The 20,633-nt window shown below is 39.3% G+C and overlaps 1 protein-coding gene across 6 annotated transcripts in view; it reads left to right on the top strand.

Moving 5' to 3' along the window:
* Positions 1-17,592, top strand: part of PBX1 (PBX homeobox 1) — a 205,565-nt gene extending 187,973 nt beyond the window's left edge. For 5 of the 6 annotated variants that reach the window (XM_089671532.1, XM_089671531.1, XM_089671534.1 and 2 more), the window contains 3 exons: positions 3,242-3,354; positions 6,861-6,950; positions 15,265-17,592. In XM_089671532.1, the coding sequence (XP_089527658.1) occupies positions 3,242-3,354; positions 6,861-6,950; positions 15,265-15,357 (296 nt within the window). In that variant the 3' untranslated portion in view covers positions 15,358-17,592. The remainder of the gene's footprint in view (positions 1-3,241; positions 3,355-6,860; positions 6,951-15,264) is intronic. The other variant, XM_089671535.1, reaches the window with a different exon arrangement.
* Positions 17,593-20,633: the final 3,041 nt, after the last annotated feature.

Genomic DNA, 20,633 nt, shown 5'->3' with positions numbered 1-20,633 from the left:
TGCTATGTGGCCACTATGTCCCATAAAAGGTTTACTTGGACCAAGCTGGCTTAAACAAACTATTTACTGCACCAACAGGTGCCCTTGCTAGGCGTGCGGCAATAACTGTATTTAGCCTCATCTACATACAGTATACAGAGCTGTGTTCCAGAAGTAGGAATAGGAATTCCCGTCCCACTCTCGGAACAAAACCGAGTAGGGCTGAGTGCTGCTCAGCCATTCACAGGGAGCTTTGTATTGTATGAATGAATATAAAGCTTCCTCTGATAAGAGTTGTTGATCCTGACAGCCTCCGCCCATCTCTATCTCAGCCAATCAGATGAAGCTTTGTATTCACTTCTGAAACACAGTACTGTATACTGTATATAGCTCAGGGTACATAAAGTTCACATACAGTTAATATAGCACAGCCAATAAATACACCTATTAGTGCAGGAAATGGTTCATTTGGGCCAGTTTGCCCCAAGCAAACTACTACATGCATTTAAAGGGACTAGAAATGTGGAGTTAGGCTTTCAGACTGCTAAGTGGTCTTTATGCAGGCCATAGATGGGGAGAAAAACGGCAGATTTTCGGCCGATTAACGAACTATCGGTCGGTCTAAAAAACTTACCTGACCACCAATTATTACGAAAATCGGCCGATTAATGAGTAACCTATAACGGGAAATGTCATTTTGTGGCCTTTGTGATCCTTTTTCGGAAAACGATCGTTCGTTTTTGACCATCAATGAGGATAAAGTCGGGCGTTTTTCGAAAATTTTCCAACATCACCGATAATCTGAAAGTCCAAAATACACGAAAAACGGCCGACAAAATCGTCCACTAACGATAAGATAATCGGCCGGTTTTATTTTCGGACGAAAAATCGGCCGTTTTTCTCCCCATCTATGGCCTGCATAAGTTAGTCTACCTGTTAAACTCACAAAATCTGTTAAAGTAAGAGAACTTCTGCATTTTGGCATCCCTGTAGAAGTGCAAAACCTTGACCAAGATATGAAAAGTATCTGCAATAAATCTGTGGGCAGAACTAGGGATATCTGAAATTTTACCTAAAGTGGCTCTAAAGCCAAAACTACAGGACAGGAAGCGAAGAGAAACGTCCCTAGTGGGACACCAATGGCAAAAAAGACAGTGATATTAACCATTTACTACTGTACTCTATCCAAAATAAAAACAAGTTTGGCTTTAATTATACATTACGCCTCTGTGGAGACTTGAGAAAAAGCAGTCCGCTAATTATACAAATAGAATGGGCATCTTTTGAAGTGTTTACAAGGCTAGTGTACATTCTGCTGTGGTTGCAATAAAGTGTTGTAATTATTTGACCGCTTACAAAAGTTATAGCTGTATCCAGATTAAAATAGGAAGGCAATTTTTACTAAAATTGTACGAAACTGTTAAGATAGAAATTTGAGAGCCACCATTTTTGATTTTGTATTTGAAGAAGTCTTGTTATCGGTATTCTTGCCTTTTTACTTAATGACGTGGTGACCCAAAACAAGCATGTGCATATTTGTTGTCCTGATGCCTGATATGTATAGATTTAATCTAGGTCAGTGACCCAACAAGTATGGGCGGTATCAGAATGACAGTAGTAAAGCTTGCACATTTAAAACCATGTCTGCAACGGCACCGCGATATTTCCATTCTGTCAGGTTTCTCTTTAAACAATAAAATGGCTCAGGTCCCAATTCTTTGTGTGTATTTTTTTCCAGTGAAAGCCAAGTGGAGGATGGCCACCTGGTGAATCGATTTTTGTACTTGAGGTTTTAATTAGCCAAACTATGCAGCTGGAAATCCATACATGGTTTTCAGGGGAACCATGCATATTTATATGTAAAGATCGTATTAAAAAAAAAAAATCAAACTTTACAGTTTTGTGTACGTAAACTTTGTGTATTTTATATAACTGTTCAGTTTAGAAGCATTGGCTGTGTTATGTGGACATAGAATATGTATACTATGTAAGCCAGATGGAGCCGGTCAGTTGAATCTGGGAGTCAGGGTACTTGAAAAACATATGCACCCACAGCAGCAGTATCATTGCTATCATACTTATTCCTAATATGCATAGATAATGTGTCTGATAGATAATGTATTTGCTTATTTATTACACATTTACAATTTTTAAATGGATCAAAACTGAGATTTAATGGCCTTTCAGGGATTTAGATGCGTTTTTAGGTTGTATATATGTGGTGGGGTTTTTTTTTGTTTTGTTTTATTTCCCCATGGTAAACTGAGTTGCTCTTGATATGCTGTTTAGGAGAACTTATCTCAGAGTATCATACATTGCACTATTTTACAATGTTAAGCTGCTACAATTGTTAGTATGTCTACAAAAATAAAAAGCCCAAATCTGCCTACCTATGTTTTATATATAATTTAAATTTACATTTTTGTTACATTCTACCTCATTCTGGCTCCAAACAAATGTTTCTGCACCAGAGTTTGGACAGTTAGGTGGTGGCCACAACAAATATTCAAATTTTTAGACTGTGCTATGTGCATGCACTATAGTCTGCTTTGGGTATTTTAGAGTGTATTTACTTGTGTATGTAAAGATACAGGACTTGCCTGTTTGTCACATATGTTCCCCTATCCTTAATACAGGATCAGTGTGAACTCTTGTGCTGTCCTTTAGAATGGATGGATGGCATTCTTCACTGTATAGACTCTTCAAAGCAAAATGATCGATTGGTTACACCTTTTGTACCAATCTTTTAAAACATGATAGTATCTTGATCTGTAAGAATTTTACCTTACTTTAGAGGAAAGCAGCTTATTCCTTTAAATGATAATAGTAATGTCCACTATTGTGGCCTTGCTGAGTATGAGTTCAAGGTTTCCTGTAACTGGCTAATTAATAAACAGCCATGTGGGTACTCCAATTCTGGTGCTGAAATAAAAAAAAGAATAGGACTTCCTCCATTTTGATGCAAATTCAGTGAACAAATCCTTCATATCTAACACAGCCTAGAACACTCAGTCTGAGAATAACTAATCCTCCTTGTACTATATATGGTCTGCATTCACCTGTTGCTCTTTCCGTCCATTTTATGCTTATGTAACCTTTTCTCATACTGTTTTTCTTTTACTTACTTTTTATACTAACTTGTTTCTCATAACCTCCTTTCACCTGCCTGTCTCACCCCAAACTGTGCATGTCAAACCCTTTCTCTCCGGGGTTTGAACTTCCTTCTTTCTATGATTCAGGTGCCTCACTCTTTCCTTTCCAGGTTCCTCCAGTTCTTTTAACATGTCAAACTCTGGAGATTTGTTCATGAGCGTGCAGTCTCTCAATGGAGATTCTTACCAAGGTGCCCAGGTTGGAGCCAACGTACAGTCACAGGTAGGGATCGTCCGATGATTTGCCAATTGGAAAAAGGCATTGGTCACATGCTCATGAGAGAAGTATGGTGATAGACATGCTTATATTATTGGAAGGTCTTGGACATAAATTGGCAGGTTGTGAACATTTTCATAGAAATGAAAGAAATGGTTGACTGACTGGTAGGTTTCTTTTCACTTTCTCTTCACTGGTCTTGGATTTCACTGACTGGCTCCTGAATTCTCTTCTATTTTGTCCACTCCTAGAGGAAAAGACCTGACCATTACTATAAAAACTGCTTGCCTCATACGCACAATAAAGGGGTGTAGTGTCATAAACGTTGCTATTTGCAAGGCCAAAATGGATAGGTTGTTGTTAACATCTGAGGCAGTTTGTGGGTCATTTGTAGATCGGGCAACTATTATTAAGGTTACAAATACATAATTTTGCTTTCTTGGCTTAGTTGAAGTATTTATTACACATTTGTTGTTAACATTGTTCCCTTTTTGTTTTATAACCGATCACAACCTTTCACTATAAAAAAAAAAAAAAAAAAATCACAATCTCAAAGGTAGCCCTTTTAACCAGTGCAGGTAGTGCATTGGGAAAAATGCTTGCGCTCACTGAAGTGTGAGATGGTACGTTAGTGTTTTGCCCCTGTTCCTGTGCTCAGAGCTGTGTCAGCTTGTGTAGCAGAAAAATAATTTGTTTTGCATTGGTAAGTTGCCATCATAGCACACTTATCTCTGCACCCTTTCTAAAGCATAAAAAGAATGTTTTATGTCAAATTGTTGGAAGACATCACCTAGTGCCTCATCGTGGGCACACAAATTCTGTGATTTAACCTTTTCTTCTGGCCAATGCATTTGAAGCATCGTTATTTATTAAACCTGTATGCTCCAGAAAGAATATTTTCTTTTCTCCTTTTGCTATCCATTGTATTTGTTCTCTGATTGATACATGTCTTCCATGCGCTTCGAAATGGTGTTTTTTATTTTACCGCATATAGAGATATGGTAAACAATCCTCTACAGAGTTCAAATAGTTATTTAATGCAAATTTGTAAGTTATATAAAATTTACTGGGATGCTGATTGTATTTACCATTGTCTTTTGAAGGGCCATACTTTAGTTTCTTCCGATTACCATTTAATGCTGCAAAGGCATATAATAACAATGGTGCATTAGTAGGAAAACAAAGGATGCAGGCACATGGTTAAGTAATAGTCGTAATATCCAATGTTCAAGGAGGTTGGGCCTTTATTAAAGCTGAAATCTAGGCAAACTACTAATAAAGACTCTGGGGGGGCTAAATACATGCACGTACGTATGTATGTATGTATGTTGTGCCTGCCAAAGCTTTAGTATTTCTATCTACAAGTTTTGAGAACCATACAGCTCTGTCTGATGGGGAAGTAGATTTTTCTCTAATGCAGTTTTTAGTAACACTTAAGCCAGCCATACATTGATCGAAATTTGGCCAGCTGAATTTCAATGCATTTATGGGCAGGCTGCTTGTACAGAAATTGATTTTACTGATCGACTTCTGTAAATTTCTGCACAAACAGCACTGCTGGCTATAGCCGTCAGTGGGAAGTCTCCCCGCTGTCAGAATACAATAGTTCAGGGGGAGTGTTTTTCCCCACCCACACAGTGTCTGGTTGGGGGAATCGTCTTTTTATTTCATTCAACCAGCAGTCCAGGTCATTCCACTCCCCTCACAATTGGTCTGCACAGTAAAAGGAGAAACAGTAGACTGATGAGCTCATCTCTCTGTCACTGTTCTCTCTCCTACAGGGACTGCAAGGGGCTTGACAAGTCAAATTCAGGTACTTCAACTTTTTACTTTAAAAAAAAAAAAAAAAAAGACATTTACATCCACACCACACTTTTTTCCTTTGCAATGTTGTTGAAGCAGAAACAGTTATCACACATTATGTGTGCTAGCATGTTGTAGTACCATTCACTTTAAATGGCACCCTGACTCATTAGCGCAGCTCACATGCACACGTGTTACAAAACACTACTCCATTGGAAACATTTCTGCAAATTCATGGTTTTTTTGCGTCATTCTGTTGCATTGGCAGGCCATCCAGAATTAATTGGCTGCCTTAACACAATGCACATTAGCATGCAACTTAATTTAACGCACAAGAACAGCTAAGTGAGACCCCTGGGCCTTTCGGGATCTATTAATACAGGGCTGCATTAATTTATGATTTTATAGCTGCAGGGAGTTCAGCTTTAATGTAAAAAAAAACAACACTTTAAAGGAACTTAAAAAATTGATGTTTTCACATCAGCATCATATAGACTTTGGAGCAAATATATTTTTCTATGTATCTAAACCGAGATCATTCACTGCCTGTTAAAGTAACTGATAACACTAGTATAAGATCTGTTCATAGGTGCTTTATATTGCACTTTAGCTGAGTTCTATAAAACGTAGGTCAGTTGGGCTTATTGAAACCTGTGGGGAAAAGCTGAGCATTGTTAAGAAGCAATTCTAGTGAACAAGTAATGGAAAGTAATAGGAGTTTTGGCTAATACTCGGTTTAGTGTTCCTTAAAATGGCTGTAAACCTCAGACATGAAATATGAACAAAGCATATCCCTCTATAGTGTGTACTTGTCTCAATTAAGGGCACTAAGTGTCGTTTCTGCCTGCTGCAGCATTCCTCTGTTGTTAGCATGAATTTCTTCTGACAAGTTTTCCTGGCACCAAGAGGAAAAAAAAAAGATGACGGGAGGGATCTCCAGCAGATTGACATCCTCGGCCCTGTTCCTGTGAGCTGTGTGGAGAGGGGGGTGTGTCTCTTCCCTCCAATCCGCTCTCAGAGCTCTCCTCACTGAGCTGTGCAGAGTGTAAATACAGCTCCCTGCCCCCCCCCCCCTTTTGTCTGAACTCTGACAAGCTGTTTAAATTGAGTACTTTGAACAGATTTAGAGAAGACTCTCGATAAACAGGTACAATTTATGTAGGAGGATTTGTTTAATCTCTGGGTATCACCTGAGGCCAATCACTGCACTGGATATATGTGAGGGTTTACAACCACTCTAAATATTCGTTGTTGGCTGAACAGCTCTGAATAATGGTGATTTCTGTCAAAGTGGTGGCTGCTGTAGGCTGCTGAAGGTTAACTTTATTGGCTCATTCCACTATTGCAGTTCATGATTTTTATCCTTTTTTTCCCTCTGTGTTTCCGTATGCTAGAGACACATTTTTTCATTGTTTAGGTTTTGCCTTACTATTTCTAGGCTATATTTGCAGTGTTTATATTTTGCCATCATTTTACTTTTTTCTTAATTTATTTATGCCTCAAAGCAATTCTCATTTTGTTGTTTTTACTGTAATTGGGTATATTTTTATCATCATCCTCCATTCTGTTTGTCGTATTTCGGATTTGAGTGTTTTTAGTCTCCCCTTTTGTTTACTGTTTGTCCTTGTATGTCTGACTGTATTGTGACTCCCACCCTTAATGCTTATCAAAGAACCCTGTCCTCACCGTTATTACTGTCTGTCTTCCAGGTGGATACCCTTCGCCATGTTATCAGTCAGACAGGCGGATACAGTGAGACTCTGACAGCAAATCAGATGTACAGTCCGCAGGGCATCAGTGTAAGCAAAGAAACCTCTTGTTTCCTCTCTGTTTTTCCCAATTATTTCAGGTCCACGGGGCCCTGACTGCCACATTGCACACACTCTTCTCCCTTTCATGGCCACCTATTTTTCTTTGTGCCGGTGACGCCAGCGGCCAGCACTCTACCCACAAATGATGCGCTATGCAGGCAGCTGGAGCCCAAGCCTGTCACTGACAATCAGCTTCCTTGTGCCACCTGCGGCCACTTACAGTCAGCTGAGGGAAACAGCCAAACAGGTGACACATAGCGTGGCCACAGCAGTGCAAACATGGAATCCATCTGGATTAACCCATTTAACGTCACTCTGTTATCTCCATTTATATGAATAGATAAATTACAGTAGCAACACTTGTCTGGCCCAATGTCACAAATTTACAGTGACTTTGTATTTTCCATACATCCTTTTTATATATCGAGCACTGTTGATACATACGTTATTTTCCGTAACCTATTCTACAACACATCTATGTCGCAGCTCTGCAGCCGCACATACATAGAAATATTTGTGTGTTTGTTGGAGGGCGACAGAAAGGAGCAAATATTCCTGGCAGTGCTCGCGGCTGGGAATGACATGTAAATTCATAGCGACAAGCCGTGTCGTATGGAGTGAAATCAATAAGACAGACACAGAGAGAGCGGCTGCAGATTTGGGACAGCAATCCAAATACATTTCTCAGATCAGCCATCCACCATCCAAAGGCCGTGACAGAGGGAGGGAGGAGGGGGAGATCTGACATAAACACAGAAATAACACAAGATGCACACAATGCCGCGGGAGGGGAGAGCCGCATGTTTACATAGGTAGACCATTATTTTATTATTTCCCCTTTTGTGTTAGATAAAGAATAGCTATGTGTAAATTTACAATACACGTGATGCACATGGACAAATGTACAAAGTGACAGAAATCCCTTTCCATTAGAGTTGCGAGGCAGCCTTCTCAGTGAGCAATTTGCTACATCGTGTTAATTAAACGTTGATTGAGATTTTAGCTGATTTACATCTAAGGTTTCATAAAATGACTACCATCATTACAAAAAAAAATGCTTTAGAAAATGAGTTTCTCAGCTTTTTGCTTTTGAAATGCAATTAGCGTTCATCTACCTTTCATTGATATTTGCATGTGTTAATGAGCGTACCCAGACATTTTAAAGGCCAAGTCCAGCCGAAATGATGACATGCATGGATGTGATATCTGAAATCCCCTTTAATTATGAAAAGGATATTGATATTCAATACCAACCAGTCAAATATTTTCTTTAGTCTCAGTGAAGGTAGACTGAGGAGATGCGATTGCTAACTGGCTGCTGCACATCATGGCACATACCATACACCATCAGAATTCATGCTGTACCCTTAAAAGTTTGTGTATTCCAGCATATCTAAACTCAAAAACAAATGTCATATGTTGCAGTACAGTCCACAGATGTGGAGGATGCTTTCTTTTTTATTTTTTTCCCCCCTATATTTTGCCTGTGCCTGTAACACATTTCTGTTCCTGAGTAACAACACTTACTCACTGTACTGTGCAGCAATGCCACCCTAGACTGCTCTCCTGATGTGCACTACAAATACCTCCCCCTCTCCATTGCCATAACAGGTGGAGGTATTCTCTTATTCACAGGTGGGAACTAGTAAGAGCTGAATTGTTTGATATTTCAGTTCAGTGCACAAAAGGATACAAGTACACTTGATTTCTGGCAGGATAAACAGGTATTCGTCTGCTGTACTTTTTGAAATTAGTACAGCCTGAAAAAAACTAATGTAGTCTCCAGATGCCACCATAGGGCTGGTAGCATTAAAAGCTTTTCTTGGGTTTGAATGCACTTTGTTTTGTGGTTTATAGACCTCGGACTGAGTTGAACTAATGATCATTTTCTTCCATGGTTTAAAAAAACATAATGGTAGACTAAAGGTGGCAGTACATGGGGGCAAGCTGATCAAATTGTATGGTAGGCAAGCTTTCCTTTTACTTCCAGTGCTCTTCTGTTGTTCAGAGATTGATGGAGGAGGTGCGGAATTCTTCCAATAACTACCTAAGAAGCATTATTTTAGAGCATCAGCTTACAGATCTATATGAGCAAGTTGGATGAAAATATACAACCCATCTGATTACTAGAGATCCCAACACCTTTTCCCCACAGTCTACTGATACAGTGCTTGACACTATAGAACACTAATGGATGTGTACAATTTAGTGTCCCCTATAAAGTCTTCCTTTATGAAGGTATAAAGAACATGTGAAATTTAGAATGCTTCTGGCAACTGGTGTAGTTTACAAGACATCACTATAGATTGTTGTAATAAATAATGGAATGCACATAACATGAAAAAATATGATATGAGGTCCACTTAAACATGCAGTTGAAATACATGCATGTAAACAGTCTAGGCTGCCAGAGGATTTGTAATTCTGTTAAGTCAGTGACCCCAGTTTCTTTGTTGTAGTTACACCATAATGCTTGGTCTCCAACCTGCCCCCAGCCTGCTGACAAAGTATGTTGACCTACTCATAAGGCCATCCCTCTGCTCTGTCCTACATCCAAGGAGAACTTGCAAGTTCAGAGTTACAGCACTAAATGATACCGTAGAACCTGATTGGCTTGTAGTTCTTGGCTACCCCTTGGTATGGCTACTGTCTTGCTGTCCAGAAGATTATAGGAAACTAATCTAAAGATGAGCTCTGCAATCTGCACAAGATCAAGTCAGCAATGGCAGTTCACATATCTGTTCTAGCATGTTCCTTTCAAAATACCTAAGCCAGATGCTGTTATGAGAAAAGCAGACCCTGTAAACCATGGAATCGGCTATTTTTTTTCTAAAATTATAAATGACCTATAATAACTTTCAATGCTTTTGACTAGTCGCTCCATCCCTTGCATCCCTAGTGTGCTCTTTGTTTGTTCACAATGACCCCACATAGCATGAAGTGTCATTTGTGTGCATTAAAGAGACGCTAAAGGGAAAGAAACAGATGATCCTGTGACATGGCAATTACAGTTGTGAGAGAGATGGGACGCAAGAGAGGAGGGGACAAGGCCAGGCCACTGTGATTATAGAGAGTGGCCGCCACTAAATGATAGGCTGGGAAATAAGAGGTTGCCAGGTTCTGCACAGAGGTGGATCCAGAAATTCAGTCCGTGTCCTTGAATCAAGAAATGTGCAGCATTAAGAAGAGGCCTCACCTTTTATACAGCTACAAAAGAATTACAGAGCAAGACAGAACATGTTTTGTAGACCTTGCAGACAGCAGTGAGAGACAGATAAGGTGAGACATGGAACGCCACTAATGATTTTGGTGAAGTCTGGTAAATTCATAATTCATAAATTAAAAAAAAAATATGTCTATAAGAACCAAACACATAATTTTTGGTTGCAAATGGAAAATAATTTTTATTACATCTTTCATGGTTTAAGAAAAACACTTAAGGTTTTATTGTCTCTACAACCTAAAATGAGAAACTGCCCTTTAAAAGTTTCCTACAAAAGGTTCTCATCGACTGTGTGTTATGTTCACAGCATTCGATTATTAATATATTTTTTTTTACCTGTTGATTCTGCTGTTCCCATAAATAACAAATTTTTTTATGCTTGGCTGATCCTCCAAGCATTGTCTGTTCCCAGAAACTTTGCAGCTTCGTTAGTGTTTATATCCTTTTCTTAGGTTGGACACTTGCCCTCGGTGCTCTGTAATTGTGCCTAAGCACAGAGCATTGTTGCAGCTTAGGCAGAAATACAACGCCTGCGCCATGAGAGGAAGCTTTCCACTTGAGAAGAGGATATGAATGCTAATACAGCTCCTCCCCCCTTACCCTCCTACGTTAGCCCTCAGGTGAATCTCAGCCCATGGGTAAGAAGGAACTAAGCTGCACCAATAGAATATAAACAAAAATGTATTTATTTGGCAATAAATAAACAGGATAGTGCAGAAACAATTTATTTTTATCACTTGGGCCATTGAGTAGTAGATGTCTTTCCATCTACTTTATCTCAATTTTGTTGTATTTAAAATATTAGCATTTTTACACTGTACTGTATACCATTTATAGCCGTACATTTACACTACTTACTATTTATATCAGTAAGTTGCTTTTCAGATTGATCCTATGTGATCGAATGCTAAGACAGCCATCCAAGTGATGAGTAGCTGTGCAAGGTTTGGATTGCGTTAGAGAGCTCTAAAGGCCTCTTTCACATGGGTGTCCAGAGGGGATGGTAAAAAGGCAGGTTTTACAGCCACCTACCAAGTGTGTTGAATACAACCAGAGAAGGCTGGTCACACTTGGCCAAATTAAAGTGGCATGCTTAGTTGACAGACAACACTGCCTGTCATACTTGTTCATTTAAGTCCATGGGATTGTGCCACAACCACAAGCTGTGCAGAAGAAGACACAAAAATAGACCTTTGCCTCCTGAATGCCTGATATTTGCTTCTTAGCTGCACTCTGAAAAGCAATCCACCATAATTAGCTTTTCAGATCATAGGCTAGAGTAAATCAAGCCTAAAACATCAGGCTTTTACAGTAAAGGAGGATTAGAAAAAGATAAAAAAAGACTGTCTATCTGGATAGACTAAATCGTAATCATATGCAATACTTTATATTTACCTGACTGAAAAAAACAAATTCGAAACTAATTTTAAAAAATTCTGGTCATAATGAAGAAAATATGTAAAAGTCCTCTTTACATTGCCCTTTATGAAAAAAACAATCCTGAATTCAGTAGTTTATTAGATGGTTAGTCCAACAATAACGGATACTGTATGTTAACATGGGTGGATGTCATTGGGTTGAATCAACCCCTACCTTCATATTTCTCTCATAGACTCAACAAAATCTTCCATCCAAAGTTTACAGCTCTGTAACTGTGGGGTTTGTAGTCTTACTCCCCTCTGTGCGTTCAATTAGACTCGCTCCTCTCTCTGCATAATGTAATATAAATTGAGTTTTTTTTTTCAGTTGATGATCAATCCCACCAGAATATCTGATATAGCTTTGTTATGCGAACTTCTTGTTGTGAGCCTTTGATAGGACAGGATAGAAATATAGGTGCTGACCATTTTTCAAGGTGCAGTCACAAGGGCTGCCATTGTTGTTCACGGCCCTTGTCATACTAGTTAGCCAATCCTGGATCAGGAGGACAGCCTAGGTACCTGCATCTTCCAAAAACAAGTCAGTGATAACAGCTTCCATAGTTCTCTTTTTAAATTGTACTCCCTCATTGCCAAGTATGTTATTCTGTTTGTGACCAATGTTAGAGCTCATGTAGACCGGCGTTTTCCGCAGATTCTCTTTGACCTCAATGGGGTAATGTAGATGGGCATCAAGAGGCTGTGTTTGACCCGCTTTGTGTCATGTTCCTTTCTGTTGTAGCATTTTCTTTTCAAACACTGCATTTTTCATTTGAACTCATATATTTTGATCAAGACGCTATTCAGATGTATATGTATGGATATTACAAACATTGTGGTTTTTTTTTTTTTTTTGTTTTTTTTAATTATTATTTTAAAGCAGAACTTGGGTAACCTGGTTCATCTAGTTAACAGTGCCTAGATGAGTGATCACCATTGAGAAGCAGATGTCCTCTGCTCCCAGACATTTTAAGTTCATAGGCTGAAGTGATGTTTATTTCTCTTTCATTGTGCACAAGACTATCTGCAGAAGTGGATTTTCTTCTCTAAATTATAAGCTTAGCATTGTAAACAAGCTATTGTGCAAAGTACTACAAAACTTTGACAGTTTTGCTATGTTTATCACATTTAGTCCACTGTTGTGTATATGACCTAACATAACTAAACCCTCTAATACAATAGTATCTGTTCTTGACATTGTTAATTTTCAGTTTAGCCCTACCCCCCCCCCCCCAACACTTTCCCTTCTTTTCTCCCCATTTTTTCCCCTTTTCCTTTTCTCCCCTCGTTACTGACCATTTCCCTGGAAGAATGCTGTGTACCTCTATCTTTCTTTTCCTCAGTTTGATTTCTAGTTCTCTCCGTTCTGAGGTACCCCCTCGGACATCCTATGTTTACCCTTTTCTTGTAGCCGAAAGTTGAAAAAGTGGGGTAGCATCATACTGTTGCATATGTTGCCACAGAGTATATGGCCTTCTATTTTACCCATTCAGTCCCTCTTATACAGTGAGGAACAGAAGTATTTGAACACCCTGCGATTTTGCAAGTTCTCCCACTTAGAAATCATGGAGGGGTCTGCATTCCCACTCTGAGAGACAGAATTTTTAAAAACAGTTCAGGAAATCACATTGCTTGATTTTTACAGAATTTGTCTTGCACTGCTGAACATAAGTATTTGAACACCTAAGAAACAGCAATAATTCTGGCTCTCAAAGTCCTGTTACTGTGCCTTTAAAAAGTCCACCTCTACTCCACTCATTAATTTAACTTCGTAGCACCTGTCTGAGCTCTTTAAAGACACCTGTCCACCCCACAGGGCTGGAAAGGGCTACGGAGCAATTGCCAAGTAGCTTGGTGAAAATAGATCAACTGTTGGAGCAATTGTTAGAAAATGGAAGAGGCTAAAGACGACTGTCAGTCTCCCTCGGACTGGGGCTCCATGCAAGATCTCACCTCGTGGGATATCACTGATAAGAAAGGTGAGGAATCAGCCCAGAACTACAAGGGAGGAGCTGGTCAATGACATGAAGAGAGCTGGGACCACAGTTTCAAAGGTCACTGCCGGTAGAACACTACGCCGTCATGGTTTCAAATCATGCATTGCACGGAAGGTTCCCCTGCTCAAGTCATCACATGTCCAGGCCCGTCTGAAGTTTGCCAATGACCATCTGGATGATCCAGAGGAGGCATGGGAGAAAGTCATGTGGTCAGATGAGACCAAAGTAGAACTTTTTGGTCTAAACTTCACTCGTCGTGTTTGGAGGAAAATGGATGAGTTTTATCCCAAGAACACCATCCCTACTGTGAAGCATGGGGGTTGTAACATCATGCTTTGGGGGTGCTTTTCTGCAAATGGGACAGGACGACTGCCCTGTATTAAGAAGGGGATGAATGGGGCCATTTATTGTGATATTTTGAGCAACAACCTCCTTCCCTCAGTCAGAGCATTGAAGATGGGTTGTGGCTGGGTCTTCCAACATGACAATGACCCAAAGCACACAGCCAGGATAACCAAGGAGTGGCTCCGAAAAAAGCATATCGAGGTTCTGGAGTGGCCTAGCCAGTCTCCAGACCTAAATCCAATAGAACATCTTTGGAGGGAGCTGAAACTCCGTGTTGCTCAGAGACAGCCCCGAAACCTGACAGATCTAGAGGAGATCTGTGTGGAGGGGTGGGCCAAAATCCCTGTTGCAGTGTGTGCAAACCTGGTCAAGAACTACAGGAAACGTTTGACCTCTGTAATTGCAAACAAAGTCTTCTGTACCAAATATTAACACTGATTTTCTCAGGTGTTCAAATACGTATGTTCAGCAGTGCAAGACAAATACATTCTTAAAAATCATACAATGTGATTTCCTGAATTTTTTTTATTAATTCTGTATCTCAGAGTGGGAATGCACCTACAATGTGAATTTCAGACCTCTCCATGATTTCTAAGTGGGAGAACTTGCAAAATCGCGGGGTGTTCAAATACTTCTGTTCCTCACTGTATGCTGCTTGTCATCTTACTCTTGAGAGGCTTCTTTGAATTTTGGTTCACATTGTCAGTGATGGCTTTTGACCATCATAGATGTGAATTTCAATGTGTTTCTTATGATGCCCTTTAAAAGAGAGAATTATTTAAAAAAAAAAAAAAAAAAGTGTTAGGAATACTGGGTGTTTTTAAATTGGGGCTCTTTGATGCTAAACAACCTATAATCGTGCCTTGTAGCCAATATTGGCCTTTCTGACTCCATGTAGTGTTGTCAATTTGGTAGGCTATTCTTGGAATATTGTTTGAAAGTAGAGCTCCAGCCAAATGTTTGTTTTTGTTATAAAGTGTTAGGTTCGGACCCTTCTGAAATTCTGATGGAAGTTCTATGTCAAGTTTTTGTCTTTCTTTTGAGGAGAATTCTCTTGGCTTCTGGACCTCGTGACCACATTGGAAGTGAGGAGAATTTCTCTAATGGGGACACAGTAATAAAAGCATAAATCATTTCTAATCCTTTCCCAGTCTACTCAGAACTAAAAAAAAAATGTCTGGAGTTAAACTGTATGGGCAAAACACTTTACAGTATACTTGAATATCTAATTTGAGTAAAGCAAATCTATTGTATAATAAAATTTGCTTGCCTAACTGTCCTATTGCGAGACTAAACTATTGGTTCCTTTTATTTTGCAGGCTAACGGAGGGTGGCAGGATGCAGCCACTCCTTCGTCTGTGACTTCCCCTACGGAAGGACCTGGCAGTGTCCACTCTGATACCTCCAACTGAGCAGACGGCTCCTGAAATTTCACTCTTGAAAGCCAGATTCCATCCCTTCCCTCTCACTCCAGATGGCCACTGTGGGAATGCAGCAAACACAATGACCTCTTTTGGCATACCCATTGGCAGCTCTCCCACCCCTCCATTTTTAATCACCATCACTCCTTCTTTCATGACTAATTTTATGTCAACGATTCACTTTTATATAGTCCACACCCATAATTGATTTTCCACATTATAGGGATAGTTTTGTGTGAATAGCAGATGGCTACCAATACATATCAATCAATACTAAATAAAGAACTAATTTAAATATGGCTGTAGCTGTGCACAGAAACGGCCATATTTAAAAGAGCTAGTATGTCTACAAATGTGATATTTATAAAGACTGTGCTGTTTTGATTTTTCATTTGGCTTATTACTGCACCCCTCATACAATTTAAGATGTAGCTATGGGCCAAAAATGCATATTGTGAACATCTTAGTCTAACTTTGCTTCCTACTACAGTCATTCTCCCCTTTTAATAATGGGACTGAGCCATGGATATTGCTATACCATTGACCTCTGATTTTCTATACAATACTCAATCCATTTACATTTGTCTGGTGTCTTCTCTGCTGAAGGAACCCTGTTTGCCCTTCTGCAAGTAGCCCTGAGAAACAATCATTCTTCTCAATAGGTAGACCATCATGTGGGAAAATCATGAGGGAACTCTTGAAAGACATTGAAACTTTACCAGGCCTTGCCTGTTCCTGGATGTACTGCTGGTGAAATAATTTCCCTGTATCTGCAGACCCTGTTTCTACTTTGGGTATGGATGGGTGTGTTCTCCAGACATTGGTTTGTCCTACAAGAAGCTCAGCATAGTTAAGACATCAGTACAGATTTCTGTAGTCCTTGCCACCAAGTCACAACTCCGTCCACTGTAACTGCCTTGAGAATTGGACTGCTACATTTTCCTGAAGACTTCTCTAACATGGCTCAAAGTAAACCACTGGTATCCTATCAGACCTTTGTTTGCTCCACACCATGTTCTGGAATGTCACCATGCTGCTTCATAATCAACTTTAAACATACCTATTCCCACTTTAGCATCAAGTATCTCTGCAAGAAAAGCGTGCTCTATTTCCAGACCAATTCTGTTTCCGTCCAGATCACAATTCTTCATGAGAGCTCCAGCTCCAATAAGATTGGCCACCTGCAACTCACTTTTTACAGATTTTTTTTTTTCCATCTCATGAGTTCAGATTTAGTTGAAGAAACCGCACTGTACAGTGTTGTTGCATTTATCGGACATCATTATGTCATTGAATAATCTCACTGTCTGGCAGATCTCCAAAGACACCCACATGTGGTGTCCCAAATCAACGTTTGATACCAAAAATCCGCATGTGCTCGCACAGAGGAAAGACGGACACAGAGGGAAGTGCTCAGCTTTATTAACATTCACCGCGGTTTCACATAACTTGTGTATCGTCGATTGTTATATTTGAGATAAACATTTGATGCTGGATGTTCTTGTATATTCTGAAGAAAACAAAAAGACACAAGATAAAAAAAAAGACATGAAACAGCCAAAAATTGTCCTGGGTTTAATAATGTTTATTACTAAAAGGAGATAAAAAAAAATATGAAAAAAATTGTCCTGTTGCAGAGATCACACCCGTTTAGCATGGAAATAGGTTGCTGATTTCTATTTTATGTCTTTCATATTTCTTGCTTAGTTTTAACATGAAAGAAAAAAAAAAACAAACTACCTACATGTGATTTATTTTATTCTTTTTAACACCGCGCGTTTGTGAGTTATAATGCAATGCTAGATAAATGTAGTTGGGCACCTTTTTTTAGTTTTTTTTCCTTTTCTCTTTTAATTTTTTTTTTCTTTCTTTTTTTTTTTTTTTTTAAGGGTGGGGAATGCGGGCGGGCACAGGGTTTTGGGCAAATTTGAAGTGGTTACATGAGGAAAGGGTATGGGTATTTTCCCAATGACCCCTTCACTGCTAGGGGGATCGGTGATATATATGCTGTATTTTCCCTCTGGCAGAAATGGGGTTAATTTAGCAGTCACAAAGACTCTGCAATATAAACCCACTTTTTGTACACTAAAGTTAAAAAAATAAAAAACAAAAAAGTATGAAAAATGTTGGAAAAAAGTTGGAATAGTTAAACAATAGGTACATCATAAAATGTACATTTAATAACTTTTCTGAGAACCAGAAATAAATTCCTTTTTTTTTCCTGTTTTCAGCTCGTATTTGTCTCAAAGCACTTTGAATAAACTTATCAAAAGTTGTTTATATATTGCAGCCCAAATTCATCTTCTACAAAAATATATAAACTTTAGGTGCTAAAATTTTCAAATTCTGCAAAGTCTTTCTTTTTATGGCTTTAAATCACCTGTTGAAAGTGTATGGCCAGAGTGGAGGTTGCCAAGATAACGAACTCTCTAAACAGGGTCTGACATGCCCCTTGCTGGATCAGGGCTTGAGCTAGCCAATCAGCAAAGCTCACACTTCCAGCTGATTGATTAGCCTTACCCTTTGGCTCAACATGGGTCATAACTGACTGCTGCCTATGCACAGAGTGTAGCGGTGGTCTCAGCAGTCTCCAGTCAAGACACAGACTTTGCAATAGTTGCTTAGACTATATAATCCACATATAGAAAAATGTAAGACTGCAGAATTTGTATGTTAGGCACCATGAGTTTATTACATTTTTGTGGAGGTTGGGCTTTAAAGAAGCCTTTACAGATTGGCAGTCTAGTGAAATCTAAATATAATGGACTGATCTACTACAGGTGAAACTCGAAAAAATTAGAATATCGTGCAAAAGTTCATTTAATTCAATAATGCAACTTAAAAGGTGAAACTAATATATGAGATAGACTTATTACATGCAAAGCAAGATAGTTCAGGCCGTGATTTGTCATAATTGTGATGATTATGGCTTACAGCTCATGAAAACCCCAAATCCACAATCTCAGAAAATTTGAATATTGTGAAAAGGTGCAATATTCTCGGCTCAAAGTGTCCCACTCTAATCAGCTAATTAAGCCATAACACCTGCAAAGGGTTCCTGAGCCTTTAAATGGTCTCTCAGTCTGGTTCAGTAGGAATCACAATCATGGGAAAGACTGCTGACCTGACAGTTGTGCAGAAAACCATAATTGACACCCTCCATAAGGAGGGAAAGCCTCAAAAGGTAATTACAAAAGAAGTTGGATGTTCCCAAAGTGCTGTATCAAAGCACAATAATAGAAAGTTTTGTGGAAGGGAAAACTGTGGTAGAAAAAGGTGCACAAGCAGCAGAGATGACTGCAGCCTGGAGAGGATTGTCAAGAAAAGGCCATTCAAAAGTGTTGGGGACTTTCACAAAGAGTGGACTGAGGCTGGAATCAGTGCATCAAGAGCCACCACACACAGATGGATCCTGGACATGGGCTTCAAATGTTGTATTCCTTTTTTAAGCCGCTCCTGAACAACAAACAACGTCAGAAGCGTCTTACCTGGGCTAAAGAAAAACAGACCTGGTCTGTTGCTCAGTGGTCCAAAGTCCTCTTTTCTGATGAGAGCAACTTTTGCATCTCATTTGGAAATCAAGGAACCAGAGTATGGAGGAAAAATTGAGAGGCACACACTGCAAGATGCTTGAAGTCCAGTGTGACGTTTCCACAGTCTGTGTTGATTTGGGGAGCCATGTCATCTGCTGGTGTTGGTCCACTGTGCTTCATTAAGTCCAGGGTCAACGCAGCCGATTACCAGGAGATTTTGGAGCACTTCATCCTTCCTTCCACAGACGAGCTTTATGGGGATGCTGACTTCATTTTCCAGCAGGACTTGGCACCTGCCTACACTGCCAAAAGTACCAAAACCTGGTTAAATGACCGTGGGATTACTGTGCTTGATTGGCCAGCAAACTCGCCTGACCTGAACCCCATAGAGAATCTATGGGGCATTGCCAAGAGAAAGATGAGAGACCTGAGACCGAACAATGCAGAAGAGCTGAAGGCCGCTTTTGAAGCATCCTGGTCTTCCATAACACCTCAGCAGTGTAACAGGCTGATAGCTTCCATGCCACGCCGCATTGAGGCAGTAATTGCTGCAAAAGGGGCCCAAACCAAGTACCGAGTACATATGCATGCTTATACTTTTCAGAGGTCCGATATTGTTCTATGTACAATCCTTGTTTTATTGATTGCATGTAATATTCTCATTTTCTGAGATTGTGGATTTGGGGTTTTCATGAGCTGTAAGCCATAATCATCACAATTATGACAAATCATGGCTGGAACTATCTTGCTTTGCTTGTAATGAGTCTATCTCATATATTAGTTTCACCTTTTAAGTTGCAATACTGAAATAAATGAACTTTTGCACGATATTCTAATTTTTCAGGTTTCACCTGTATATGAAACATTACAGAATTGCCTGCGATGTTACAGTTGCCATAAGCAGTGACACTTTAAATGTGTAAAAACTATAGCACCAAGATCTCTTTTCAGGAATTTTTTTCTGAAGGAGGGGGCTTCTGTACTTTTTTTTTAGAAATGGCTATTTAATATCTTGCATACTGCTTGTGTCTGACAATGGCTAACATGGTTGCTTTCTTCAATGTACGATGCTTATAACACCCAGTCAGAATCCTTTCATTTTTTTTTTTTTATTTTATTTTGAATTAAAGAATGGTATTGGTGGTGTATAATTTGAGGTTATGTCAGGACTGTCTTCCCAAAAACATTCAATGAAAGCCTGCTTGGATCTCTACTCAGATAACCTAAATATAATACATTTTTGAGGTTGATGACTTGTCGTCTTGTGTGCCGCAGATCTACAAATATGGACATCTTACCATTGTCTAAACAAGAAAAAAAAATTCCTCTTAATGTAATATTACCACAACATTGTCTCTCTATAGGTGGCCATGCACATCAGACTGTGATCAAAGTATGAGCAATCGCAAATAAGCAATCAACTAAACTCTTGAATAATGCAACATATTACCATATTAAGTTGATTTACGATCTATAAGAACCTATCTTTTGAAAACAATAATTGAACCGCTCTGTATTATGATTGGTTGTTTGACACACATTCAGATATTCATTTGATCAATAGAAAAGATCAGTAAAATGTCATCATGGTCAAATAACTTGCTGGTATTCAAATTGATTGATAGCTCACTAGATCAATTAAACGCAGAATCTGTGGTTTACAATTCTTATTACACTTGATTCTTTTAGTCGCTGTGAGTGTTCAGTTAGTATGGCCACCTCTACATCTAGAAC

Source organism: Staurois parvus, unplaced genomic scaffold (assembly GCF_062004578.1).
Source record: "Staurois parvus isolate SC_StPar_1 unplaced genomic scaffold, SC_StPar_1.0 ptg000106l, whole genome shotgun sequence".
Classification (NCBI taxonomy): domain Eukaryota; kingdom Metazoa; phylum Chordata; class Amphibia; order Anura; family Ranidae; genus Staurois; species Staurois parvus.
The sequence above is the reverse complement of the archived record's forward strand: the minus strand, read 5'-3'. Positions and strand labels throughout refer to the sequence as shown.